Source organism: Staurois parvus, unplaced genomic scaffold, assembly GCF_062004578.1.
Source record: "Staurois parvus isolate SC_StPar_1 unplaced genomic scaffold, SC_StPar_1.0 ptg000578l, whole genome shotgun sequence".
NCBI lineage: Eukaryota > Metazoa > Chordata > Amphibia > Anura > Ranidae > Staurois > Staurois parvus.
The window spans coordinates 3,783,860-3,803,509 of record NW_028318374.1 but is presented as its reverse complement, the minus strand read 5'-3'; the positions used below and the strand labels follow the sequence as shown (position 1 = coordinate 3,803,509).

The 19,650-nt window shown below is 42.5% G+C and overlaps 1 protein-coding gene across 2 annotated transcripts in view; it reads left to right on the top strand.

Moving 5' to 3' along the window:
* The window catches only part of ERICH3 (glutamate rich 3), a 132,117-nt gene that overhangs the window by 60,117 nt on the left and 52,350 nt on the right, over positions 1-19,650 (top strand). For both annotated transcript variants that reach the window (XM_089692167.1, XM_089692168.1), the window contains exons 5-7: positions 2,232-2,357; positions 10,488-10,649; positions 18,428-18,631. In XM_089692167.1, the coding sequence (XP_089548293.1) occupies positions 2,232-2,357; positions 10,488-10,649; positions 18,428-18,631 (492 nt within the window). The remainder of the gene's footprint in view (positions 1-2,231; positions 2,358-10,487; positions 10,650-18,427; positions 18,632-19,650) is intronic.

The window sequence follows — 19,650 nt, the reverse complement described above, 5'->3', positions numbered from 1 at the left end:
ATGATGGTGCAGTACGTTTAAAACATACGAAAATTTAATAAAAGCTCAAACAACTCATAAACAAGGTGTCCAGACAGACACCAGCTTAAACAGCAATACGCAGCAATGAGGTGATGAATGATCCCCGCTCTCTGCGGATCACCTCCGACAAACACTGGGAAAAGAAAGTTCTGACGTCAACATCGAGTAGGCCACGCCCAATGCGTTTCGTCACCACAACATCATCAAGGGTACCGCGTGGGCGTGGCCTACTTGATGTTGACTTCAGAATGTTCTTTTCCCAGTGTTTGTCCGAGGTGATCCGCGGTGAGCGGGATTGTTCATCACCTCATTGCTGTGCATTGCTGATGAAGCTGGTGTCTGTCTGGACACCTTGTTTGTGAGTTGTTTGAGCTTTTATTAAATTTTCGTATGTTTTAAAAGTACTGCACCATCATGTTTTTTTTCTTTGTCCCTGAGTGTGATTCATACATATATGGAGGTATGGAATTAAATGGAGAGATTCATCATGAAATCCTTGGCTGCAGAGTATTGCTCTTGGTAGTGATACATTATCCCTCATACTGATTCACCATTATTGATTACCTGGACGTGATTAAGAATTACCACATCTAATATCTGGACATCGTTTATTCATCGCTCCCAGAGCACAAGCGTTATTGCTGGTTTATAATTTCATCAGCATATAGCTCTGGTGAGTTTATTTAATTCATTTGGTGGTGGATTATTCACAGTGTTATGAAGTCACAGAGAATATTTTGAGTTTGTTTTTGGACACTTAATATATGGTGATATATATATATATTTATTTAGCGCATACCCTTATGAGATTTTGTTTGTGAGTATACATCTGTTTTATCCTTCAATAAACATGTTGTCGATCAGTTAATGCGGAAGGCTGGTGCACCTTCTTTTGTTCTTATTTTGCAGCAGTGGATATATAATATTGTAGTGCTCTATGAACTGCTCGGCACATGTGTACATAACGTATCCTACTAGGTGTACATTGATGAGCGGCTGCCATTTTTATTTGGCTTTAAGAAATGCATTATAACCCCATAGTGGAGTTTAAACCACCAACAACTTCATAACCCAGAAGCTATATTTATTACTATTATTCGTTTGGTTCTACTTTTGGCTCAGATCTCGTACTCAGAACTTCCAAGAAACATTTACCAAATTCATAGGGCTAAAGAAGCCGAAAATCTAATATGGATCATTATGCTAGCCATACATTAGTCGAAAAATCGTTCAGATGGGTTTTTGAAAAACATGGTTGATGGTGCAAACGATATTGCCATTATGTAATGACCAAATTTCAAACAATAAATTGTTCAGTGGCCGTAAATGAATCAGTTATTTGTCTGTTTTTTTGCTTCTGGGTCATGTATGCGCAGTACCAACAGTTCTATTTTTAACAGGCGAGAAACACATTTATCGTCCTTTCGGCAGAAGTTTCCCAAACGTTTTCTTTAATTTTTTTGGCCTAAAATGTGTCAATAACGATTTTTGATCTTGGCCCAGTAACTGGCCGAAAAATGAACAAACTGTCCAAATGAGAGATTTTCAAACGATTTTTGATCTATGTTATATCGCGCCTTGACTATTGCAACTCCCTCCTCATTGGCCGACTTCATCGCAGGCTATCCCCTCTTCAGTCTATCATGAATGCTGCTATCCTGCCCTCAGCTAATACTGGAATCTTCTACTCTTCCTACCAATCCATCCCCCACAGTTACTACCTTTTGTACCACTAGCCCCTCCCTCTTAGATTGTAAGCTCCAAGGAGCAGGGCCCTCCTATCCCTCTTGTATTGAACTGTATTGTTGCTGTATTGTCTCCCTTTATTTTGTAAAGCGCTGAGCAAACTGTTGGCGCTATATAAATCCTGTATAATAATAATAATAATAATAATAATAATCTATTGTATGGCCACCATTAGTCTCTGTGCTAACAAAAATCCAGATACAGTTGGGCATCTATTTTTTGGATAATTTACCGCAGCAATGTGTGCCTTACCTGGAATTTTTTACAGGTTTCTGGATGGTACATAAGCAGAAAATATCCAGTAGGGGGCAGCATTTACTCACATATATTATTCTCTACAAATTCTAGTCGCACTTCTTCCCATTTGCTGTAATTGTTGGATTACACTATTCTGATAAGCATCCACTTTATATTGTTACAAAGGAAAATTATTCCTTGTTCTTCTTGTGTATTGTCTTTGTTAGGTGGATCATTCCAGCAGAGGCAGAGAAGAAACATTTCCAGCTTTTTCTCCTCGCCCCCCTACGGGACCTAAAAGTGGGGCAAACCCGCGTCGGCGAAACTACGAACAGTCGGACTCATCTGAATCAGTGAGTAATTAAACAACGTGAATCAAAGTGTACATCAACCAATCAGATTTAGTGTTTCACTGATCTGACCCTAATATACCATCTACATCCCTGAAACCTGATTGGCTCTGTCCCACATAGCATGCTCTATGCTCTATCATTAGAGGTATAAAAGCTATCACATGGCATCACCGTAAGCCCAGCACCCCAGCATTGGGCATATAGGTATGGTGCTAAATGCTTTGGATGGGTTTCATGTTTTTAGGCTTCTCTGTGGCCCCAATAGGACATTTTCCTCCCTTCCTGTCTGTGCAGTCCGTACAAAAATTGTGGGGACAGGGACAGGAAAGCTCAGACAACCGTAAGAACATTGTCACAAGTTCTGATCTTTGCCCACTTTATTTAAAATGGGTTTTTGTCTGTGTTTCTGATGGGGAGATTTCCTATTACTTCCAGTCCATAAAGAATGAGAATGAATCTCTCAGACAACAATAACATTGCTAAGAAATTGGATCAGAAGAAGAGCTGGAACTCTGAGGGCTCTTTATATGTCTATTTTATATTGTTGTTGTCATCCAATATTACTGATGCAGTGAGAACATAGAGAAACTCAGTATTGGGCTGGCAGGTTCAACTTACCGTAGGGCAGTGTTTCTCAACTCTAGTCCTCATGGACCCCCAACAGGTCATGTTTTCAGGATTTCCCTCAGATGAAACAGCTGTGGTAATTACTAAGGCAGTGAAACTGATCAAATCACCTGTGCAAAATAATGGAAATCCTGAAAACATGACCTGTTGGGGGTCCATGAGGACTGGAGTTGAAAAACACTGCCGTAGGGCTTCCGTGATCACCTTAGGTTTTGGTAGGGATGAGTCATTTACTCATTTTGCTAATTATTTATTAAATTATTTCAAGGCTGTACCTCCTCTCTCTTCATCAGGGCAAGTTTATTCCAAATATAAATAGATTTGAAAGCCAACCTGACTCAGGGCTGCACCTCCCCTCCCTTCATCAAGGCAAGTTTATTTCAATTAATAAATAGATTTGAAAACCAACGTGTTTCAGAGCTGTACTTCCTCTTCCTTCATCAGGGAAGGTTTATTCCAATTATAAATAGTTTACAAAGCCAACGTGTCTCAGGGCTCCACCTCCACTCCCTTCATCAGGGCAAGTTTATTCCAATTATAAATAGTTTACAAAGCCAACTAGTCTCAGGGCTGCACCTCCACTCCCTTCATCAGGGCAAGTTTATTCCAATTATAAATAGTTTACAAAGCCAACGCGTCTCAGGGCTGCACCTCCCCTCCCTTCATCAGGGCAAGTTTATTTCAATTATAAATAGTTTACAAAGCCAACGCGTCTCAGGGCTGCACCTCCACTCCCTTCATCAGGGAGAGTTTATTCCAATTATAAATAGTTTACAAAGCCAACGTGTCTCAGGGCTGCACCTCCACTCCCTTCATCAGGGCAAGTTTATTCCAATTATAAATAGATTTTAAAATCAACATGTTTCAGGGCTGTACCTCCTATCCCTTCATCAGGGCAAGTTTATTCCAATTATAAATAGTTTACAGAGCCAATGTGTCTCAGGGATGTACCTCCTCTCCCTTCATCAGGGCTTGCAAAAAGTAAAACGTTGAAAGAATGTATGTGTACTCAATAATCACTCTATAGCTGGACTTTAATAAGATGAGTTTGCACAGCAATCCATCAGTAGCTGCTTGAACCAGCTGCTGATGTATTGTTGCACAAACTCACCCTAATAACATCCAGCTATAGATTGATTATTGAGTACACATACCAAGTTGTATGGTTCCATTGCTGACAATAGGGTGCGACTTTTCATGTGATTTGGAACTGTCAAATCGCATGACAAGTTGCACCGGTGTGAACCAGGGCTTAAAGGCTATGACAGTCAAATGAGGATCAATAATACTCCCAAAATACCTTCAAACTTATATTTACAAAAAGATAGACAAGGTGCAAGCTGCATCCTGCCTACTTATCTTAAAGGCTAACCTCTTACTAAAGATAATAAAAGCACATATGTTTACAGAAAAAAGGGGTGGGGCAGTTTGGTGATGGGAGGTGTCCCATTTTTCCAATGCTAGCTATGGGTTTAACATGTAATACTGTGCAAAAGGTGACATTAGCCTTTAAATCAAACCCTCTTCCAGCTGGTCCCATGGCATCCTGGGGTCTTCTTCCTCTTCTGCTCTGGTGTAGGCAGTGAGCAATTTTCAATACTCTGACTTGACAACATCACCCTTGCTCTTTGAAGTACTGTATTGTGAGCCCAGGCTGACGTAATGACGCAACACCAGGGGGTGGGTCCAGGACAGCCTTGCCCCACAGGAAGTGGGCTAAATGCCTCTTGCTGTCAATCGACCCTGAAGAAGACCAGCAGCTGGCAGTGGAGCAGACTTCCTTAGGGGGACAGCGTGACTATTGCCGTGAAACTGCATTTTTAAAACTTTTGGCCAAGTTTATTATTTAAAATAATTTTTTACACAGAGTTCTAATTTAACCTCCTTGGCGGTATTCCCGAGTGTAGCTCGGGGTAACATTTCAGTACCAAGAGCGGTAACCCCGAGCTACACTCGGGCTTACCATGCGGCGTTGCTCAGGGAGTCCCTGCAGCGCTTACCTTGTCCTTCGCTCCCGCGATGTGTCCCCTGCAGCGTCCCCGGCCATCTCCTCCTGCCGATGCCGGCATCCGGCTTCCGTGTTCCGGTCCCTGTGATGTCAGGATGTACGGGCGCCAGAACCGGCGGGAAATTTGAAATTTTTAAAAAATTTCATTTTTTTTAAAATGATTATTATATAGTAAAACATTGCTGTTTCAATGCATTTCACATATATTTTGCCCCTACTGCTTTGTCCTGTGCCCTGCCTACATTTTGACTGTTCTTTCTTCCTGGAAACTTAGAAAAGTCCATGGCGTCCAAAAAGCGTCCCTTTAGGTCAAAATCAGTTTTAAACCGGCTAGAGAACAGCGATAGTAAATCAGAACCACTTGCAGAATTGAGTGATAATGATTCGTGGGGGAAATTCGTCATCAGACACTGAAAACGATTTTGCGACTTTGCTCAGTGATGTGCGAACTTGGCGCTCTATTTCAAATTTCAGTGTTTTTGGTTTGATTATATTATTGAATTAAATTTATTATTATTATATTATTATTTTTTATGAGTATTTATTAAGTAAGTAATTACTAAGAATTGCAGGCCTACAATACATAACACCAAATTTCCATGCAAAAAAATAGTACCGCTTTTGGTACAAAATTCCTGACATAATCATACCGCCAGGGAGGTTAAGAGGAAAACTCCAATAATATAAAACCCTAAAGCCAACCCAGAAGGCATTTTTACACAAATAGTTTCTGAAGTCAGAATGAACCAGTTATTTTATTTGACAAATACCAAGGTCAGATTAACATTCCTACAAACAGGAAACAAAAAGTTTGTGTACCAAGTGACAACTCCTTGACAACATATCATGGATGTATTTTACTGGGCTCACTCCATACTTACCACACATACAACATCGCCTGAATAAATATTTAACCTTGATACACTCACAATGCATGGAACGTAATGCTTCAACAACCTCTAGGCTATCGGCAGGGAAATTGCCCGCACACATGACTTCCTTGTCCATGTGCGGTGAACCACGCTTGATGCACGTCTAGTATATAACGTTTAATGAAAGGCTATTATGATAATTCTCTGGATGGCACACAATGGAGGATCTGTGCCATGAATGAATACAAGAAGGGTTTGGCAATGTACGTGTTGAGGTTCTTGGGATTAGTGCAGAATTGGTTATATAATATTGTGACGGCTTCAGCGAAGCCATTCTCCTAATTCTCGGACAAGCTGGATGACATTTTCTGTAATAAAAGTCTACCGGAGGCACTTTTGTAGTGAGTGGTTTCCTGTCACTGGCCGCGGATTCAGATGTGTCACCGAGGAAGTCAAGTGGCCATTGATAGAAGATGGTGACTGAAAGGTCAGACCAGAGCATTAAGTGATTTGGTGTTTGAAAGAATCCTTCTCATGAAGAGATGGATAAATGGGAATTTTTAAGGTGCCAATCACATAGAAAACCATGATATTTAAAATTAATTATTTTTTTGCATAAACACATACTGTATAAGGTGGTTGAAATTAATTTTGCATGACATTCAAATGAGGATCATTACTACTCCCATATTAAACCAGCCATTGCCTATTGCTCAGCTACATTAATATACTTTCAAACTTATATTTCCAAAAAAGAAATGACAATTTAATTCACGGAATGGACTGTAAAAAAAAAATGTTTGCTTACCTGTACACTAGCAGATGTTGTCACCTTCAAAATAGTCCCCTTGTGAATCGATGCATTTTTCTAGATGACTGTGCCACTGACGGAAACATTCCTGGAACTTGTTTTCCGGAACACTGCGCAGTACCTTTGTTGCAGCGCGCCGGATGTCCAGAATGTCATCAAATCTGTATCCTTTGTAGGCAATTTTTTTAATTTTGTAAACAGCCAAAAGTTGCAGAGTGCTAAGTCATGGGTCAAGTTGAATGGATCTCGGGGCCAGGAACTCGCACACACTTAACACATCATGTGCAGGAGAATCGTCGTGTTGTAGACTTTACTTGTCTGTTCCAGTCTTTTCCTCTGAACAAGTTCCTGTAACCTTTTCATTTTCCACATTTGCATCTGTCCTTTGCATTTTTGGCTGCCCACTTTTTCCAACATCGTGGACATCTTCCTGCCCCTCCTTAAACCACCTATGCCATTCAAAAACACTAGATTTCTTCATGGAATGTTCACCATAAGACTGCTGTAACAGAGCTAAAGTTTCAATCGCACGTTTGCCAATTTTGATGCCAAAATTTGATGTTAATCCACTGCTCTAGATTTCTGTCACTCATTTTCTGCCAGCAGTGCAATGCACACGTTATTTCTTCTACTACTCTGTAAAGTCAGAGTCAACTGGTCTTCAACCCAGGCAAGGGTCTGCAACCCAGGCATTTGCTTGAGTGCAGATGGATGTGTAACTCACCACCTTAGCGCTACACCGCGGGCAATCTGAGAAATATATCGTCACACCTTGTGCTATAACAGGTGATGCGAATCAACACTTTGATGCTGATTGATGCAGTAGGATGAGGATGACTCACTGCAGTTCGCAGATCAGAGGATTAGATCGGGAAATATAAGGAGGTGTATCTACAATATTAATATATAGAATTTATATCATATTGACAGTTTGAATATCTTTTAACAAAATAGGGGAAACAGAACATTATGTAAGAACATTTTCAAACGTGAATGCTCCCTTCAACCGGAAATTTGCTTACAAAAAGATTTGATAAGTAAGAACGAATCCAGAGAAGGGTAACAAAAATGGTGAAAGGTCTGAGGGATAAAACATATCAGAAGAGACCTCAGGAACCTAAAATGTCTAGTCTAGCGGAAAGAAGGGAAAGGGGGAACATGACTGAAACCTTGAAATACATCAAGGGGGTAAATATGGTTCAGGAAGGCGGTATTTTCAATATGAAACCAAAATCAAGAACACAGGGACATGACCTCCAACTAACAAGAGGAAAGTTCAAAACTACACTTAGAAAGTATTATTTTACTGAAAGAGTAGTTGAAGTTTGGATTAGACTTCCAGCAGAGATAGTGAATCAGTCAACGGTGAGTGGACTTGATGGACCACTTGGTCTTTTTTCTGCCATCACTTTTCTATGTTTCTATGAGTCCATGAGCAGATCCCCTGCTGAATTTGAGCTCAATGGGAAGGTTGTCCCTTTTTTGACATCTGAGCCAAGCCTCAGTTTCCCATCCACATTTTGACTGGAGACCTATGTTGGATCTATGGACTGTCAGATCTAAATTGACTTGTGTCCATTTACATTAGACAGTCTCTGGTCTGTCCCTCTTACGGACTGTAGTCCATTTCCATTTTTCTGGACCTGGATGGGCTTGGAGGTAGGTGGATGTAAACAGACACAAGTCTGTTCAGCTCCATATACATCCACCTTCCCATGCATGGAGTCTCCAATCAGGAAGCTGATTGTAAAAATTGTGTAGGGGGTACAGCATTGCATGGGCATGCAATTGTCATTCAAAGTGCGACAGCTCTGAAAGCTGAAAATTGGCTTGGGCAGGAAGAGGGTGAAAGTGCCTGTTAGGCAAGTGGTTAAAGTAATGCGGTGTGGGTGTACAGATGTACAGTAAGTCTCTAAACATGCATTCAGGACTTTTCATCTGTACGCCTATACCACTTTACACAAGTATCAGCACACACCTGCGTACAGCCGCCCACCCCCAAACTTTTTAGTGCAAGGATGACATTGTATATTTTACAAATACTCTGAGGTTGAAAAAAATGATTTTCATAAATGAATGACGCAAATTTAAAAAGTATAGCTCATAAGGATCAGCTCTACTGGAATTACAGCAATAGTTGTCTTCCAGGAGTACTATAAAGTTGTCAGATATAAATAATAGAGCTAAACCCAGGAGGTGTCATGCACCTCCCTGCACTTAACTCATAGTGTGCCTTCATTTTTTTACAAAGGAGCTGAATTCCTGGAATTCAGCTTTAAGGTATTCGTAAGTACCAGTAGGTATCACCAAGCAACCTTTAAGTCTCTACTAAGTCCATATTTACTAACAATCACACCCATGATGATTCTTGGATCAGATGGGTTTATAAGTCTTAACTGTGGCAGCCTCAGCATTACAGCCAAGCAACTGGAATTTTCAGGTAGGAGGTCAACATCGTAATTGGTGGAAGACTTTGATAGATATCCAAAAGAGAATGAAAAAACTGTCTACATTTCTACAGGATTAAGGTGACAGAGGGTGCTAAGCCTCTAGACCAGGGTTCCTCCAGAGGTTGCCAGGGGTTCCTTGTGTAATGAGCAATGTTTGCCTCTTAGATAAGTTCCCACTGACACCATTGGTCCTGGTTAGCTATGTGTTAGGGGTAATTCTTCCCAGTGACCACAAGTGTAAGGAGCATTCTCTGTGTTGAAAAGGTTGAGCAAGGCTACTCTAGGCTACTATGAGCACTTGTTTGTATGGTGTGTAACTGATACTATCAACACTTCTAGTGCCCAACCTGCAGCTAGAGGGCCGCATGTGGCCCATAGGTGCTTGTTGTATTGTCCTTGGACCCAGCAGTCAGTAGGGGCAGTGGGAGCCTCAGTTTTTAAAGGGACTGTTAAAGCAGTAATCTCTAGCAGTCTTTTTTTATATGTTTCTAGTCATTCTGCAGTATGTATCAACTCTTCAACCACACCTATAGCATGTCCACAGTCTCTGACCATCTTCTGTAGTATCTGTTATACTGAATGTTATGTGTGGTCCCCTTGGTGATGTCAGGGGTTGCAGCTGAGGCCCCTTATACCTCAGAAGTTGACTGCCATTAATTTACATCTTCAAAAATGTTTTATACAGTTTACGCTATTGGTTCGTTTACAACTTATATAATGTATATTGATTTAGTTTATGAACATTACGCATCATTTATGAATGGGATCCCCTCATCACCGATCCAATAGTACTAGTGCGGAATATTGTGCACAAGTGATGCAATGATGAATGGAGGAAGGAGAACTCCAGGTTCCATTCATAAAAAGAAAATCTAATTTTCCATCACATTTCTTCTTTGCGCCACTGGACTTTGCTGGCTTAGAGGAAGCCTGGAGAAAGATGATGGCTGCAGCTGCTGACCTCCTCCTAAAAAATCTAGTTGCCTGGATGTCCTTGGCCTCAAAACTTTGTGATTCCCTGACCTGGAACAAACAGGCTGATCGGAATGTCAGACCACAGGCAGAACTGTCAGGACATCAGCGTGACAGCCAAGCAGTTAGCATTTTAAGAAGGAAAAATCAGCAATGGCCATCTCCATAGTCTGTCAGCACTCGTTTCCTTTAAACATCACAGTGTGATAAATTACTTCTAAAACAAAGATCGGTGTAAAGCAGAATTACGTCTCTGGAAAAGCAACATTTTTTCTACAAGACCTTGATAAACGTGCTGCATAGTAATATGTCTATATATTTATGTCATGTAATGTATACATCTGTCAGTTACAGGGTAAAGTTACCTTTTCCTTCTTTTATTTTCTGAAGGCCTCTTCGCCACGACCAAACACTGCGCCAGGTCAAATGCAGCGACCAGTCCGGCTGCAGCCGTTGCCAGCGTACACCTCATCTGGAAATGGAACAAAGATGTCTGCGGGATCCCGCCACAAGCACATTTCAGAAGAAGACGATCAACGCTATCACAGTGGGGTGAGATACTGATACAATTATATATAAACCTTTATTTCACAAGAGTTATTAAGTAACAATTTCTCCTTCTTTAGATTTATTTATTAAAGTATATGGAAGCCAATCTTTGAAATCTCATGCTTGTTTTAGCATGTTGATGTGACTTTAACCACTTGCCTACCAGGCACTTATACCCCCTTCCTTACCAGGCCAATTTTCAGCTTTCAGCGCTGCCGCACTTTGATTGACAATTGCGCGGTCATGCAACATTGTACCCATATGAAATTTTGATCATTTTTTTCTCACAAATAGAGCTTTCTTTTGGTGGTATTTAATCGCCACTGGGCACTTTACTTTTTGCGCTATAAATTAAAAAAAGTGCAAAAAATTTGAAAAAAAAAAAAAAGTTTATTTGTATCTTTTATAAAATTTTTCAAACAGGTATTTTTTCTCCTTCACTGATTTGCGTTGATGAGGTGGCACTGATGGGCACTGATAGGCGGCACTGATGGGCACTGATAGGCAGCACTAAAGGGCACTGATAGGCAGTACTAATGAGGTGGCACGGATAGGCGGCACTGATAGACAGCACTAATTAGGGGTCACGGATAGGCGGCACTGATATGCAGCACTGATAGGCGGCACTGATAGGTGACACTGATGATGGGTACTGATAGACGGCACTGACTGGCATCACTTCTGGGCACTGACTGGCGGCACTGACTGGCACAACCCCTGGGCACTGACTGGTGGCACTGACTGGCAGCACTGCTGGGCTGCACTGGTGGGTGGCACTGGTGGACAGCACTGGTGGGTGGGCACAGGTGGGTGGCACTGGTGGGCACAGGTGGGTGGCACTGGTGGGCACAGGTGGGTGGGCACAGGTGGGTGGCACTGCTGGGCACATGTAGGTGGCACTTCTGGGCACAGGTAGGTGGCACTGCAGAGTGGCACAGGTGGGTGCACTGCTGGGCACAGGTGGGGGCACTGCTGGGCACAGGTGGGGGCACTGCTGGGAACGGGTGGGCGGGGCTAGTGGGCGCACTGCTGGGCGGAACTTGCGGGTGTCACTGCTGGGCACCGATCATCAGGGCACTGATCATCAGTGCCCTGATGATCGGTGCCGATCCCCGCTCTGACAACTGCCGGTTCTCGGCAGTACTTTCCTCACGATCTGACAGCGTGAGGAAAGTGCAGCCGAGAACCGGCACTTGCATTTCCCTGTGATCAGCGTGTCATTGGACACCGCTGATCACGTGGTAAAAGGCCGGTGGGATCGGCCTTTCACCACATCACGTGATCAGCTGTGTCCGTAGGACACAGCGATCACGGAGATCGCCGGGTGCGCGCCCCCTGGGGCGCGCAGGAGAGCGCGTTCTGGGAGGACGTCATATGACGGCCACTCAGAACTGGCCGGCCGCGGTGAAGCCGTCATTCCGCTATGCGCGGTCGGCAAGAGGTTAAAAGTTCTTTCCAATATTTTAGAGCCGAATTCCAGGTAGATTGGTGTAGTTTAGAACAATTTAGCTACAGGGGTTGAACAAAAATATGTAAATACTACATGATTTGCAGATGTTAAAGTGATGACATGTTTTACGTTGAAAGCGGAAGTGATGTAACATTCTTTTGCTTCCACTGTGTGATGAGACACCTAGCTAACAGGTAGGACTAGGAAGGCTCACTTTTGTCATTCACTGTGTGCGCTGCTAGTAATATAGAGTCATGTCAGAGCTTACTGAGCTTCAGAGGGCAAATTGTTGGTGCCGCTTAGCTGGTGCCTCTGTGACTGAAGTTGTCAATTTATTTGCCGTGTCGTGAGGTACAGGATCAAAGGTCATGACGGCATATACACTTTCCGGGGAACTCTCTGATAAGCATAACCACGGTCGATATGGTCAACTGACCGAAAGAGACAAAAGGACATTGGGCAGGATTGTGACCCAGAATAAGAAAACAACTGCTGCAAAAGTGACTGTAGCAATCAATCTCGGTCTTCTAAAGCCACAAAACTTGTTTGGAAAGAACTCCATAATCAAAGTATTCACGGGCCAACAGCGACTGCCAAACCACTAATGAGCGATATTAATGGGAGAGAGTGGTGCAACAGCCATAAATCATGGACTACTGATCAACGGAAGAGTGTAATATGGTTTGATGAATTGAGCTTCACACTGTTCCCAACCACCGGACATGTTTACGTGTGCTGAACACTGTCCCTAGCTTACGACCAGGACTGTCTTGTGCCAACCGTAAAGCATGGTGGTGGCACAATGATGGTTTGGACAGCCATATCTTGGTAATCTTCAGAGTCCATCACCTCAAAGGTTAGAGTCACTGCCAGCGACTATGTACAAATTGTGGCCAACCATGTGCACCCCATGGTGCAGACATTGCTTCCCAAAGACAGTGCGTTTTATCAAGAATTTAATGCTCCGATTCATACAACTGATGTTGTAAAAATCATGATTTGATGAGCATGGAGATGATGTCTTGCACCTTCCCTGGGCACCCAAGTCACCGGACCTCAGTATCATAGAGCCACTATGGTCAATTTTGGAGAACAAGGTTTGGGCTCATTTTCCACCTCCAGCAGCTCTGCGAGAAGTGGAATGATCCGCCATCCAAAACTATTTGTTAATTTCCTAGGATTCTTCAGGCTGTTTTGGATGCCAAAGACGATCCAACACCATATTAGGTAACAATTTTCTTCTTTTACCTGGTGTTCCCATAGTTTTGCCCAACACCTGTATATGCAGTACATGCCACACCTTGCCAATACCTGTGGAAGCTGGAAATCGATGTAGTAGGCACTGCTACTCCATCGATCCTTGCTGTCTTCAGCAGTCTGTGCCAAGCGGCTGTCCTGCTGCTTAGTGAAAATAGGGGGGTTTACCATTCAGCTTGGGCACTATTCACAAAAAACCTTGTATTTTTCTCAGTGAATGCAAAGTGTTCTCCGATTGGATGAGGTGTAGATTGTGATTTTACCACCCCAGCCTCCCTCATAGGGCCAGAAAATCCAGCATCACCTGATGTAACCTGCCGATTCACTGCATCACCATCTTCTATACCAGAGGTCTTCAAAATTTCTAAACAAAGGGCCAGTTTACTGTCCTTCATATGTTAGGGGGAAGGACTGTGGCCAGTGGGAGTAAATAATGCCCTGTCATTGGTCTCATTGGGATGAATTATGCCCCATTGTTGAAGTCAGTGGAAAGCACAGTGACCCATCTTTGGTGTCAGTGTGAGGAATAGTGTTCCATTGTTGGTGTCAGTGGCAGTAACAATACCTCAAGGGCTAGATTAAGGCAAGCAAACAGCCAAATCTGGCCCCGGGTCACAGTTTGGAGACCACTGCTCTATACTGACATCATCATGGGTCTGGCTGTCTCCTCCAGGGTCTTGGTCACACCTAATGACAATCTGCTGCATAAGCACAATGTGTCCAAGATCGCCTGGCACATATACAGTGTAATGGACATTGCCACATTGCCCCAAAGCTTCCTGGGATGGGTGATGTGAATATTTTACTTCAGGAGGGTTTGGGAAGGTATGTGTGTGTGTGTTTGGGGGGGGGGTGCTATTCTCGTTTAGGCAACAGAGTCTGAAGAGTAGGGGCCACAACCCAGAACCTGCATAGCGCATATTTAGAGAAAATGTTTTCTTCAATATCTGATCTTGTAATGAAAAATATCTAAAGTGTTAAAAGAGGGTGAAGGTTCACTTTAAAGGATAAGCTCACCTTTTGAACATGTTACATGTTCCACCCATATTTGGGGTGGAACCTGTAGCATATTCCATCTCCTGCCCCCTCTCCCCATAATCCCCCTCTCTCCCCATGATCCTTCCCTCTCTGTGCCAATGGATGGGGATTCCTCTCCCTGCACCCGCTATCACTTTTTAAAAACAGCGCCGCTGTCACAGCGACGTCATTCATTCACAGATTCCTGTGAAGGAAAAAACTGCAAGTACCGTCTGCCACTGCAACAGATGGATTTGTAGTTTCAATAGGCTGTGGGGGCACTGAGTGCTCTTGCAGTCCTTTCAAACAGAAAGCCCATACAGAGGTGCAAGCTGGAGGAGATGTCTGCAGGAGCCCACATTGCACTCCTGCAGGAAAAAAATAATAAATGTGCATTTTTTTCTGCAAAAATATGTGGGTTTTTTTTTTTTTAATCCAAACTCTTTTTAATAAGAACAAGATCACAAGTTACAATGCATGACATCTTTACAAAAACAGGTAAAGAAGAATAAACTTTTATCTTACAATACAAGGTCATAACAATGTAAAAAAGTAAAATCAGTACATACGTGAGCCTGAGTTTCATTTAGTGAGTTAAATTTAACCAATAAATAAACAGGTGGAATTATCTACGAACTGAGGAAGTCATTGTGGGACTACATTATGCACCTTACAGATTACATAGCATAGAACGCTATAAAAGATATAGCTCTATAATGACAGGTTAGGTCTACAATTGAAGGAGCCTCGGCATAACTAGTTGAGATGGGGCCAGTCCCGGTACATCTAGCCAACCCTGCCAGGTTGACTTATATTTACGCTGGGCATTCAGGTGGCTATAAGTAAGTTGTTCTCTAAGAAGTAGGGTGTTGACATATTGGCCCTGATTTACTAAGACTTGAGTCTACCAGCAGACTCTGAACATTCAGGCAGACTCAGTTAAATCAATCAAGACCTGTCAGTCTTCTGAGCAGCGTCTAGCAATCTGATTGATGAACGTCTACTTTGCAATTAGTAAATGTGGAATCGCGTCTGGCACATTTTTAGGTGCAATTTAGGTGCCCCGTTGGCGTTTTCCTGTTAGCAAAAGAGAATACTTAGAATGTAACATAATTAGTACACCTATATTATTTTATTGCGGACCTTTATTTTTACATTCAGCTGTCAAAATAAATATTATAATAATATATATCGAAATAATTAAAATCATTACAGAAATAATTATAAAGGATAAGAAACAAAAATAGAATCACTAGAACTAAGAAAATCAAATTAGAATACATAAAGATATGCTTAGTGCTGTTTGTTAAACACAGTAGACGTGACCGAGTGCCGGCTGTCAGAGGAATCCACACTGAGATTTACTATTGAGCAGTGGCTAAAAAGCAAGCGCTTAGCGAGGACGTCTAAAATGTGTTCTGCACATGCTCAGTTATATCCGGCCATAGACACTGCATGGGCGTCTAGTGTTTTACTGTCTTAATTTGCTTTAAAAAAACTATTTTTAACACATTCTTCATTTTTTTTGAAATGGCAGATATTGTTTAAAGTGAAGTCCTGATATTTGGCAAAGCAAATTTCAAAGTGAATATGTCTCTGCAGTGATTTTTCATGGTGTTAGACATGCCTCTTAGCAAGTCTGCTTTGTGAGTCTGATTCCGGGCGTGTGTCTCGTTAGTAAATTCGATTGGGTGTCTACTTATGGATGCTGCTCAATAGTAAATCTCGTTGCGGGGTAAAAGTAGACGGTCGCTCGTAAAAATTAGACGTTCGCCCACGGAAATGCGCCCAGGCACAATAGTAAATCTGGGCCAATCTGTCCATTGTTCACATGTCGGAGAGGAGGATGACATCCAGTATCTGGCAATATGTTTTCTAGCAAGGTTTAGCAGGCAAGAAACCATAATATATACTTCTGGTTGGTACTGTTCAGCATCTACTGCTCCTAAGAGGCATAGGACGGGATCTAGCTGAACAGATGATTGGGAAACTAAGGAGATGGTACGTATAACCTCAGTATAATATCTAGTGAACTTTGGACAACGCCAAAGCATATGAATGAAGTCTCCGCACTGTAGTTTTCATTTTGGACATAAGGGTGTGTCTCTCCTGCCCCAGTTATACAATTTCTCTGGAGTCCTAAAAACTCGATGGAGTATAAACAATTGAGTAAGCCTGTGCGCTGCGGACAAATAGATTATGGGTACAGATTCCAGCGCTATGTCCCATTGCTCACCACCAATCTCCCCAATGTCTGTCGCCCACTGGGCTCTACTTCCATGGGTAGCATGATTTTGTGTAGTGGTTAGCAGCGATACACATATTCAGGAAATTAATCCTGTTCTCACAGTGGCTCGGGCAACCTCCCCCATAAGAGGCGAATCTGACTTATGCAGACTAACGGATTGTGCCTGAGTTCGTAATGCGTGACACAATTGCAGGTAATGAAAGAATTGTTTGTGGGACAATGTAAATTCAGAGCATAATTGTCCAAAAGATTTAAAGACAGAGTCAAGAAATAGTTGGTCCATAAAACGTATCCCATGCTGTCTCCAGGCCTGAAACCCTTCAAGTTTGGCCAGTTCTGGATATGAAGGATTACTCCATATGGGAGTAGTATTCAGGTATCCTGTGATACCTAAAGAGGACTTAAGAGTGCTCCAAACCTTGCACAATAGGATAACAGTGGGACAAGTAGGAGGCAAAGCGGACAATACTATCTGTAGGTGAGAGATTGCTGAGAGAGTGGGGTCGGTCAATGTAAGCAACTTGGTGACCGGGTGCGCATTACCCACTATCCCCCAGGCAGCTAAATGCTGGAACTGTGCTGCTAAAAAATATATTCTAGGGTGCGGAACGGCCAACCCACCCTTGTCTTTTGAATATTACAGTGTCAAAAGCCAAATTCTAGCCTGCTGTTTTTTCTAACTTAAGCCCCTAAATTGCTTAAGCTTAACCCGTTCTGAGCCAGACAATTTGGGAAACAGACACCCTGCTAGAAAATCTGAAAGTTCAGTGGGAGTGGTGGCATATTTGGAAGCATACAGGTTTCCATAGAACTGCTGAACTGTATCCAGAATATTAACTTGAGAGCTATGGAGAATGTCAGGTAATGACTGGATAGCATCTATAGAGGTGTCGTCTTGTTGGCACCTGGCCACCAGGGCCAGGAGATGCCCAGTGTTTTCTCCCTCTTCAAAATATCTCTGCTGGAGAAAGTATCGTTTTTTTTTTTAGAAGCAGAGAGGAACACCGAGTTATACATGGACTGGGCCTCCTGCCATCTAGATTGTGTGAGAGAATTAGGATCCGCCACCATGGCAGCTTCCCTTTGCTGCAATTCTAGTTTGAATTTGTCTTCCCATTCCACAGATCTGCTTTTAATAGATGTGGTTTTGCTAATAGTGAGCACCCTAAGGTACACCTTCATAGAATCCCATACTATAGCCGGAAAGGAGGATCTACGTTCTGCCCAAGAAAGATAGACAAATCCTCTGGGATAGGGTATGTGCTTTTATTATTTATTTTTGTAAAGGTCAACTTAGCCTTTAATTTAGCCAATATATCACTTAAATTCCAAAAGGGTAATACACACGTGCAAGACTCTACTACTTCCATATTTACCAACAATCACAAGCAGGCGAGCAACCATTTTTTAAATGAGCCAGTTAGATCAGGCAGGTTTATAGGTAATATCTTTGGCTGCCTAAGCATGACAGCCAAGCAAATAGCATTTTCAGGTAAAAGGTCAGTAGTGGCATTGGTGGTAAGCTACAACAGATTTACAAAAGAGAAGGATGTTTGTGTCTTACACTGGAACCATTTAGATACCAGGTGCCATTGTTCCACTGTAGGTGGACATACAAAAATACAATTGGTTGCTTTAGTTAATGCCTTCAATAAGGCAATATAAGATAAAACCTGCAAAGTCCATTTAAACTGTATCCAATTAGGCAGGCCCTTCCATTACGTAGCTGATGGTAGAGCTTAATGGTCAGCTTCAAATTGGTAATCACTGAGAAACATCTGACCAACCAACTGTGTCTTCATCTTTCAGACTGAAAAGGATATTTTTAAGACAATGAATGCGACAGATCATTCAGTAGGCATCTCACCTTATCGCCTTCCTATCATTAACAACTTTGTGATGCCCGTTCCACCGCCACCCCAGAAACAACCAAAGAAGACAATGAGTACCATGTCCAGAGGGAGGCGGTACCGACCCACCACTGCGCCAAATGGACTTGAGGTTACCGCTAAGGTAGATATTGCCGCTGTGTGTGAGAATTGCTATTTGGTATGTGTCATTGGGAATACTATTACAATTATTAAGGATAAGATAATGCATGTCATTCATTAGGGATATTCTCTACCCTGTACACAAAGGGGTGGGAGGTGCTCATGACGTCAATGGTCAACGTGTCCATGTTGGGTCAATGATGTCATGAACATACCCACCCAAATTTGGACCCAACTCAAGCTCATCACTAGTAGAGAAGACTTTTATCGTAGTCTGCTCCCCCATGTGAAAGATAGCCCTTCACCTCCTGTCCTGGAGACCCAACAAGAAGTGACAGAGAATATCTTAAAAAAACAGGAAAATTCCCTCTTAGACTTTTGTCACCAGGACAGGTGTCCTCTCCTGACCTGTTCCAGTGACAACTGTAATAATTTAGATTTTCAATCACTTGCTGTTTCAATGACAGTGGTCATTCATTCATTAGGGATATTCTCTACCCTGTACACAAAGGGGTGGGGGGTGCTCATGACTTCAATGGTCAACGTGTCCATGTTGGGTCAATGATGTCATGAACATACCCACCCAAATTCGGACCCAACTCAAGCTCATCACTAGTAGGGAAGACTTTTATTGTAGTCTGCTCCCCCATGTGAAAGATAACCCTTCACCTCCTGTCCTGGAGACCCAACTAGAAGTGACAGAGAATATCTTAAAAAAAACAGGAAAATTCCCTCTTAGACTTTTGTCAGCAGGACAGGTGTCCTCTCCTGACCTGTTCCAGTGACAACTGTAATAATTTAGATTTTTCAATCACTTGCTGTTTCAATGAAAGTGGTCACCAGCAGTGCCAAGACAAGGTCACAATGTATGAATATTATGTGTCAGCAAAAATCACCTCCCCCCCCCAAAAAAAAAAATGTGGGCACTATTCTTCATATTTACCCCCTAACCCAAAATTCTCCCCAAACTAAAATCCCCCCATTTCCAGTGCAAATACCTCCCCCCTGCCAGCTCAAATCCTCTACCTCCCCAAATACCCC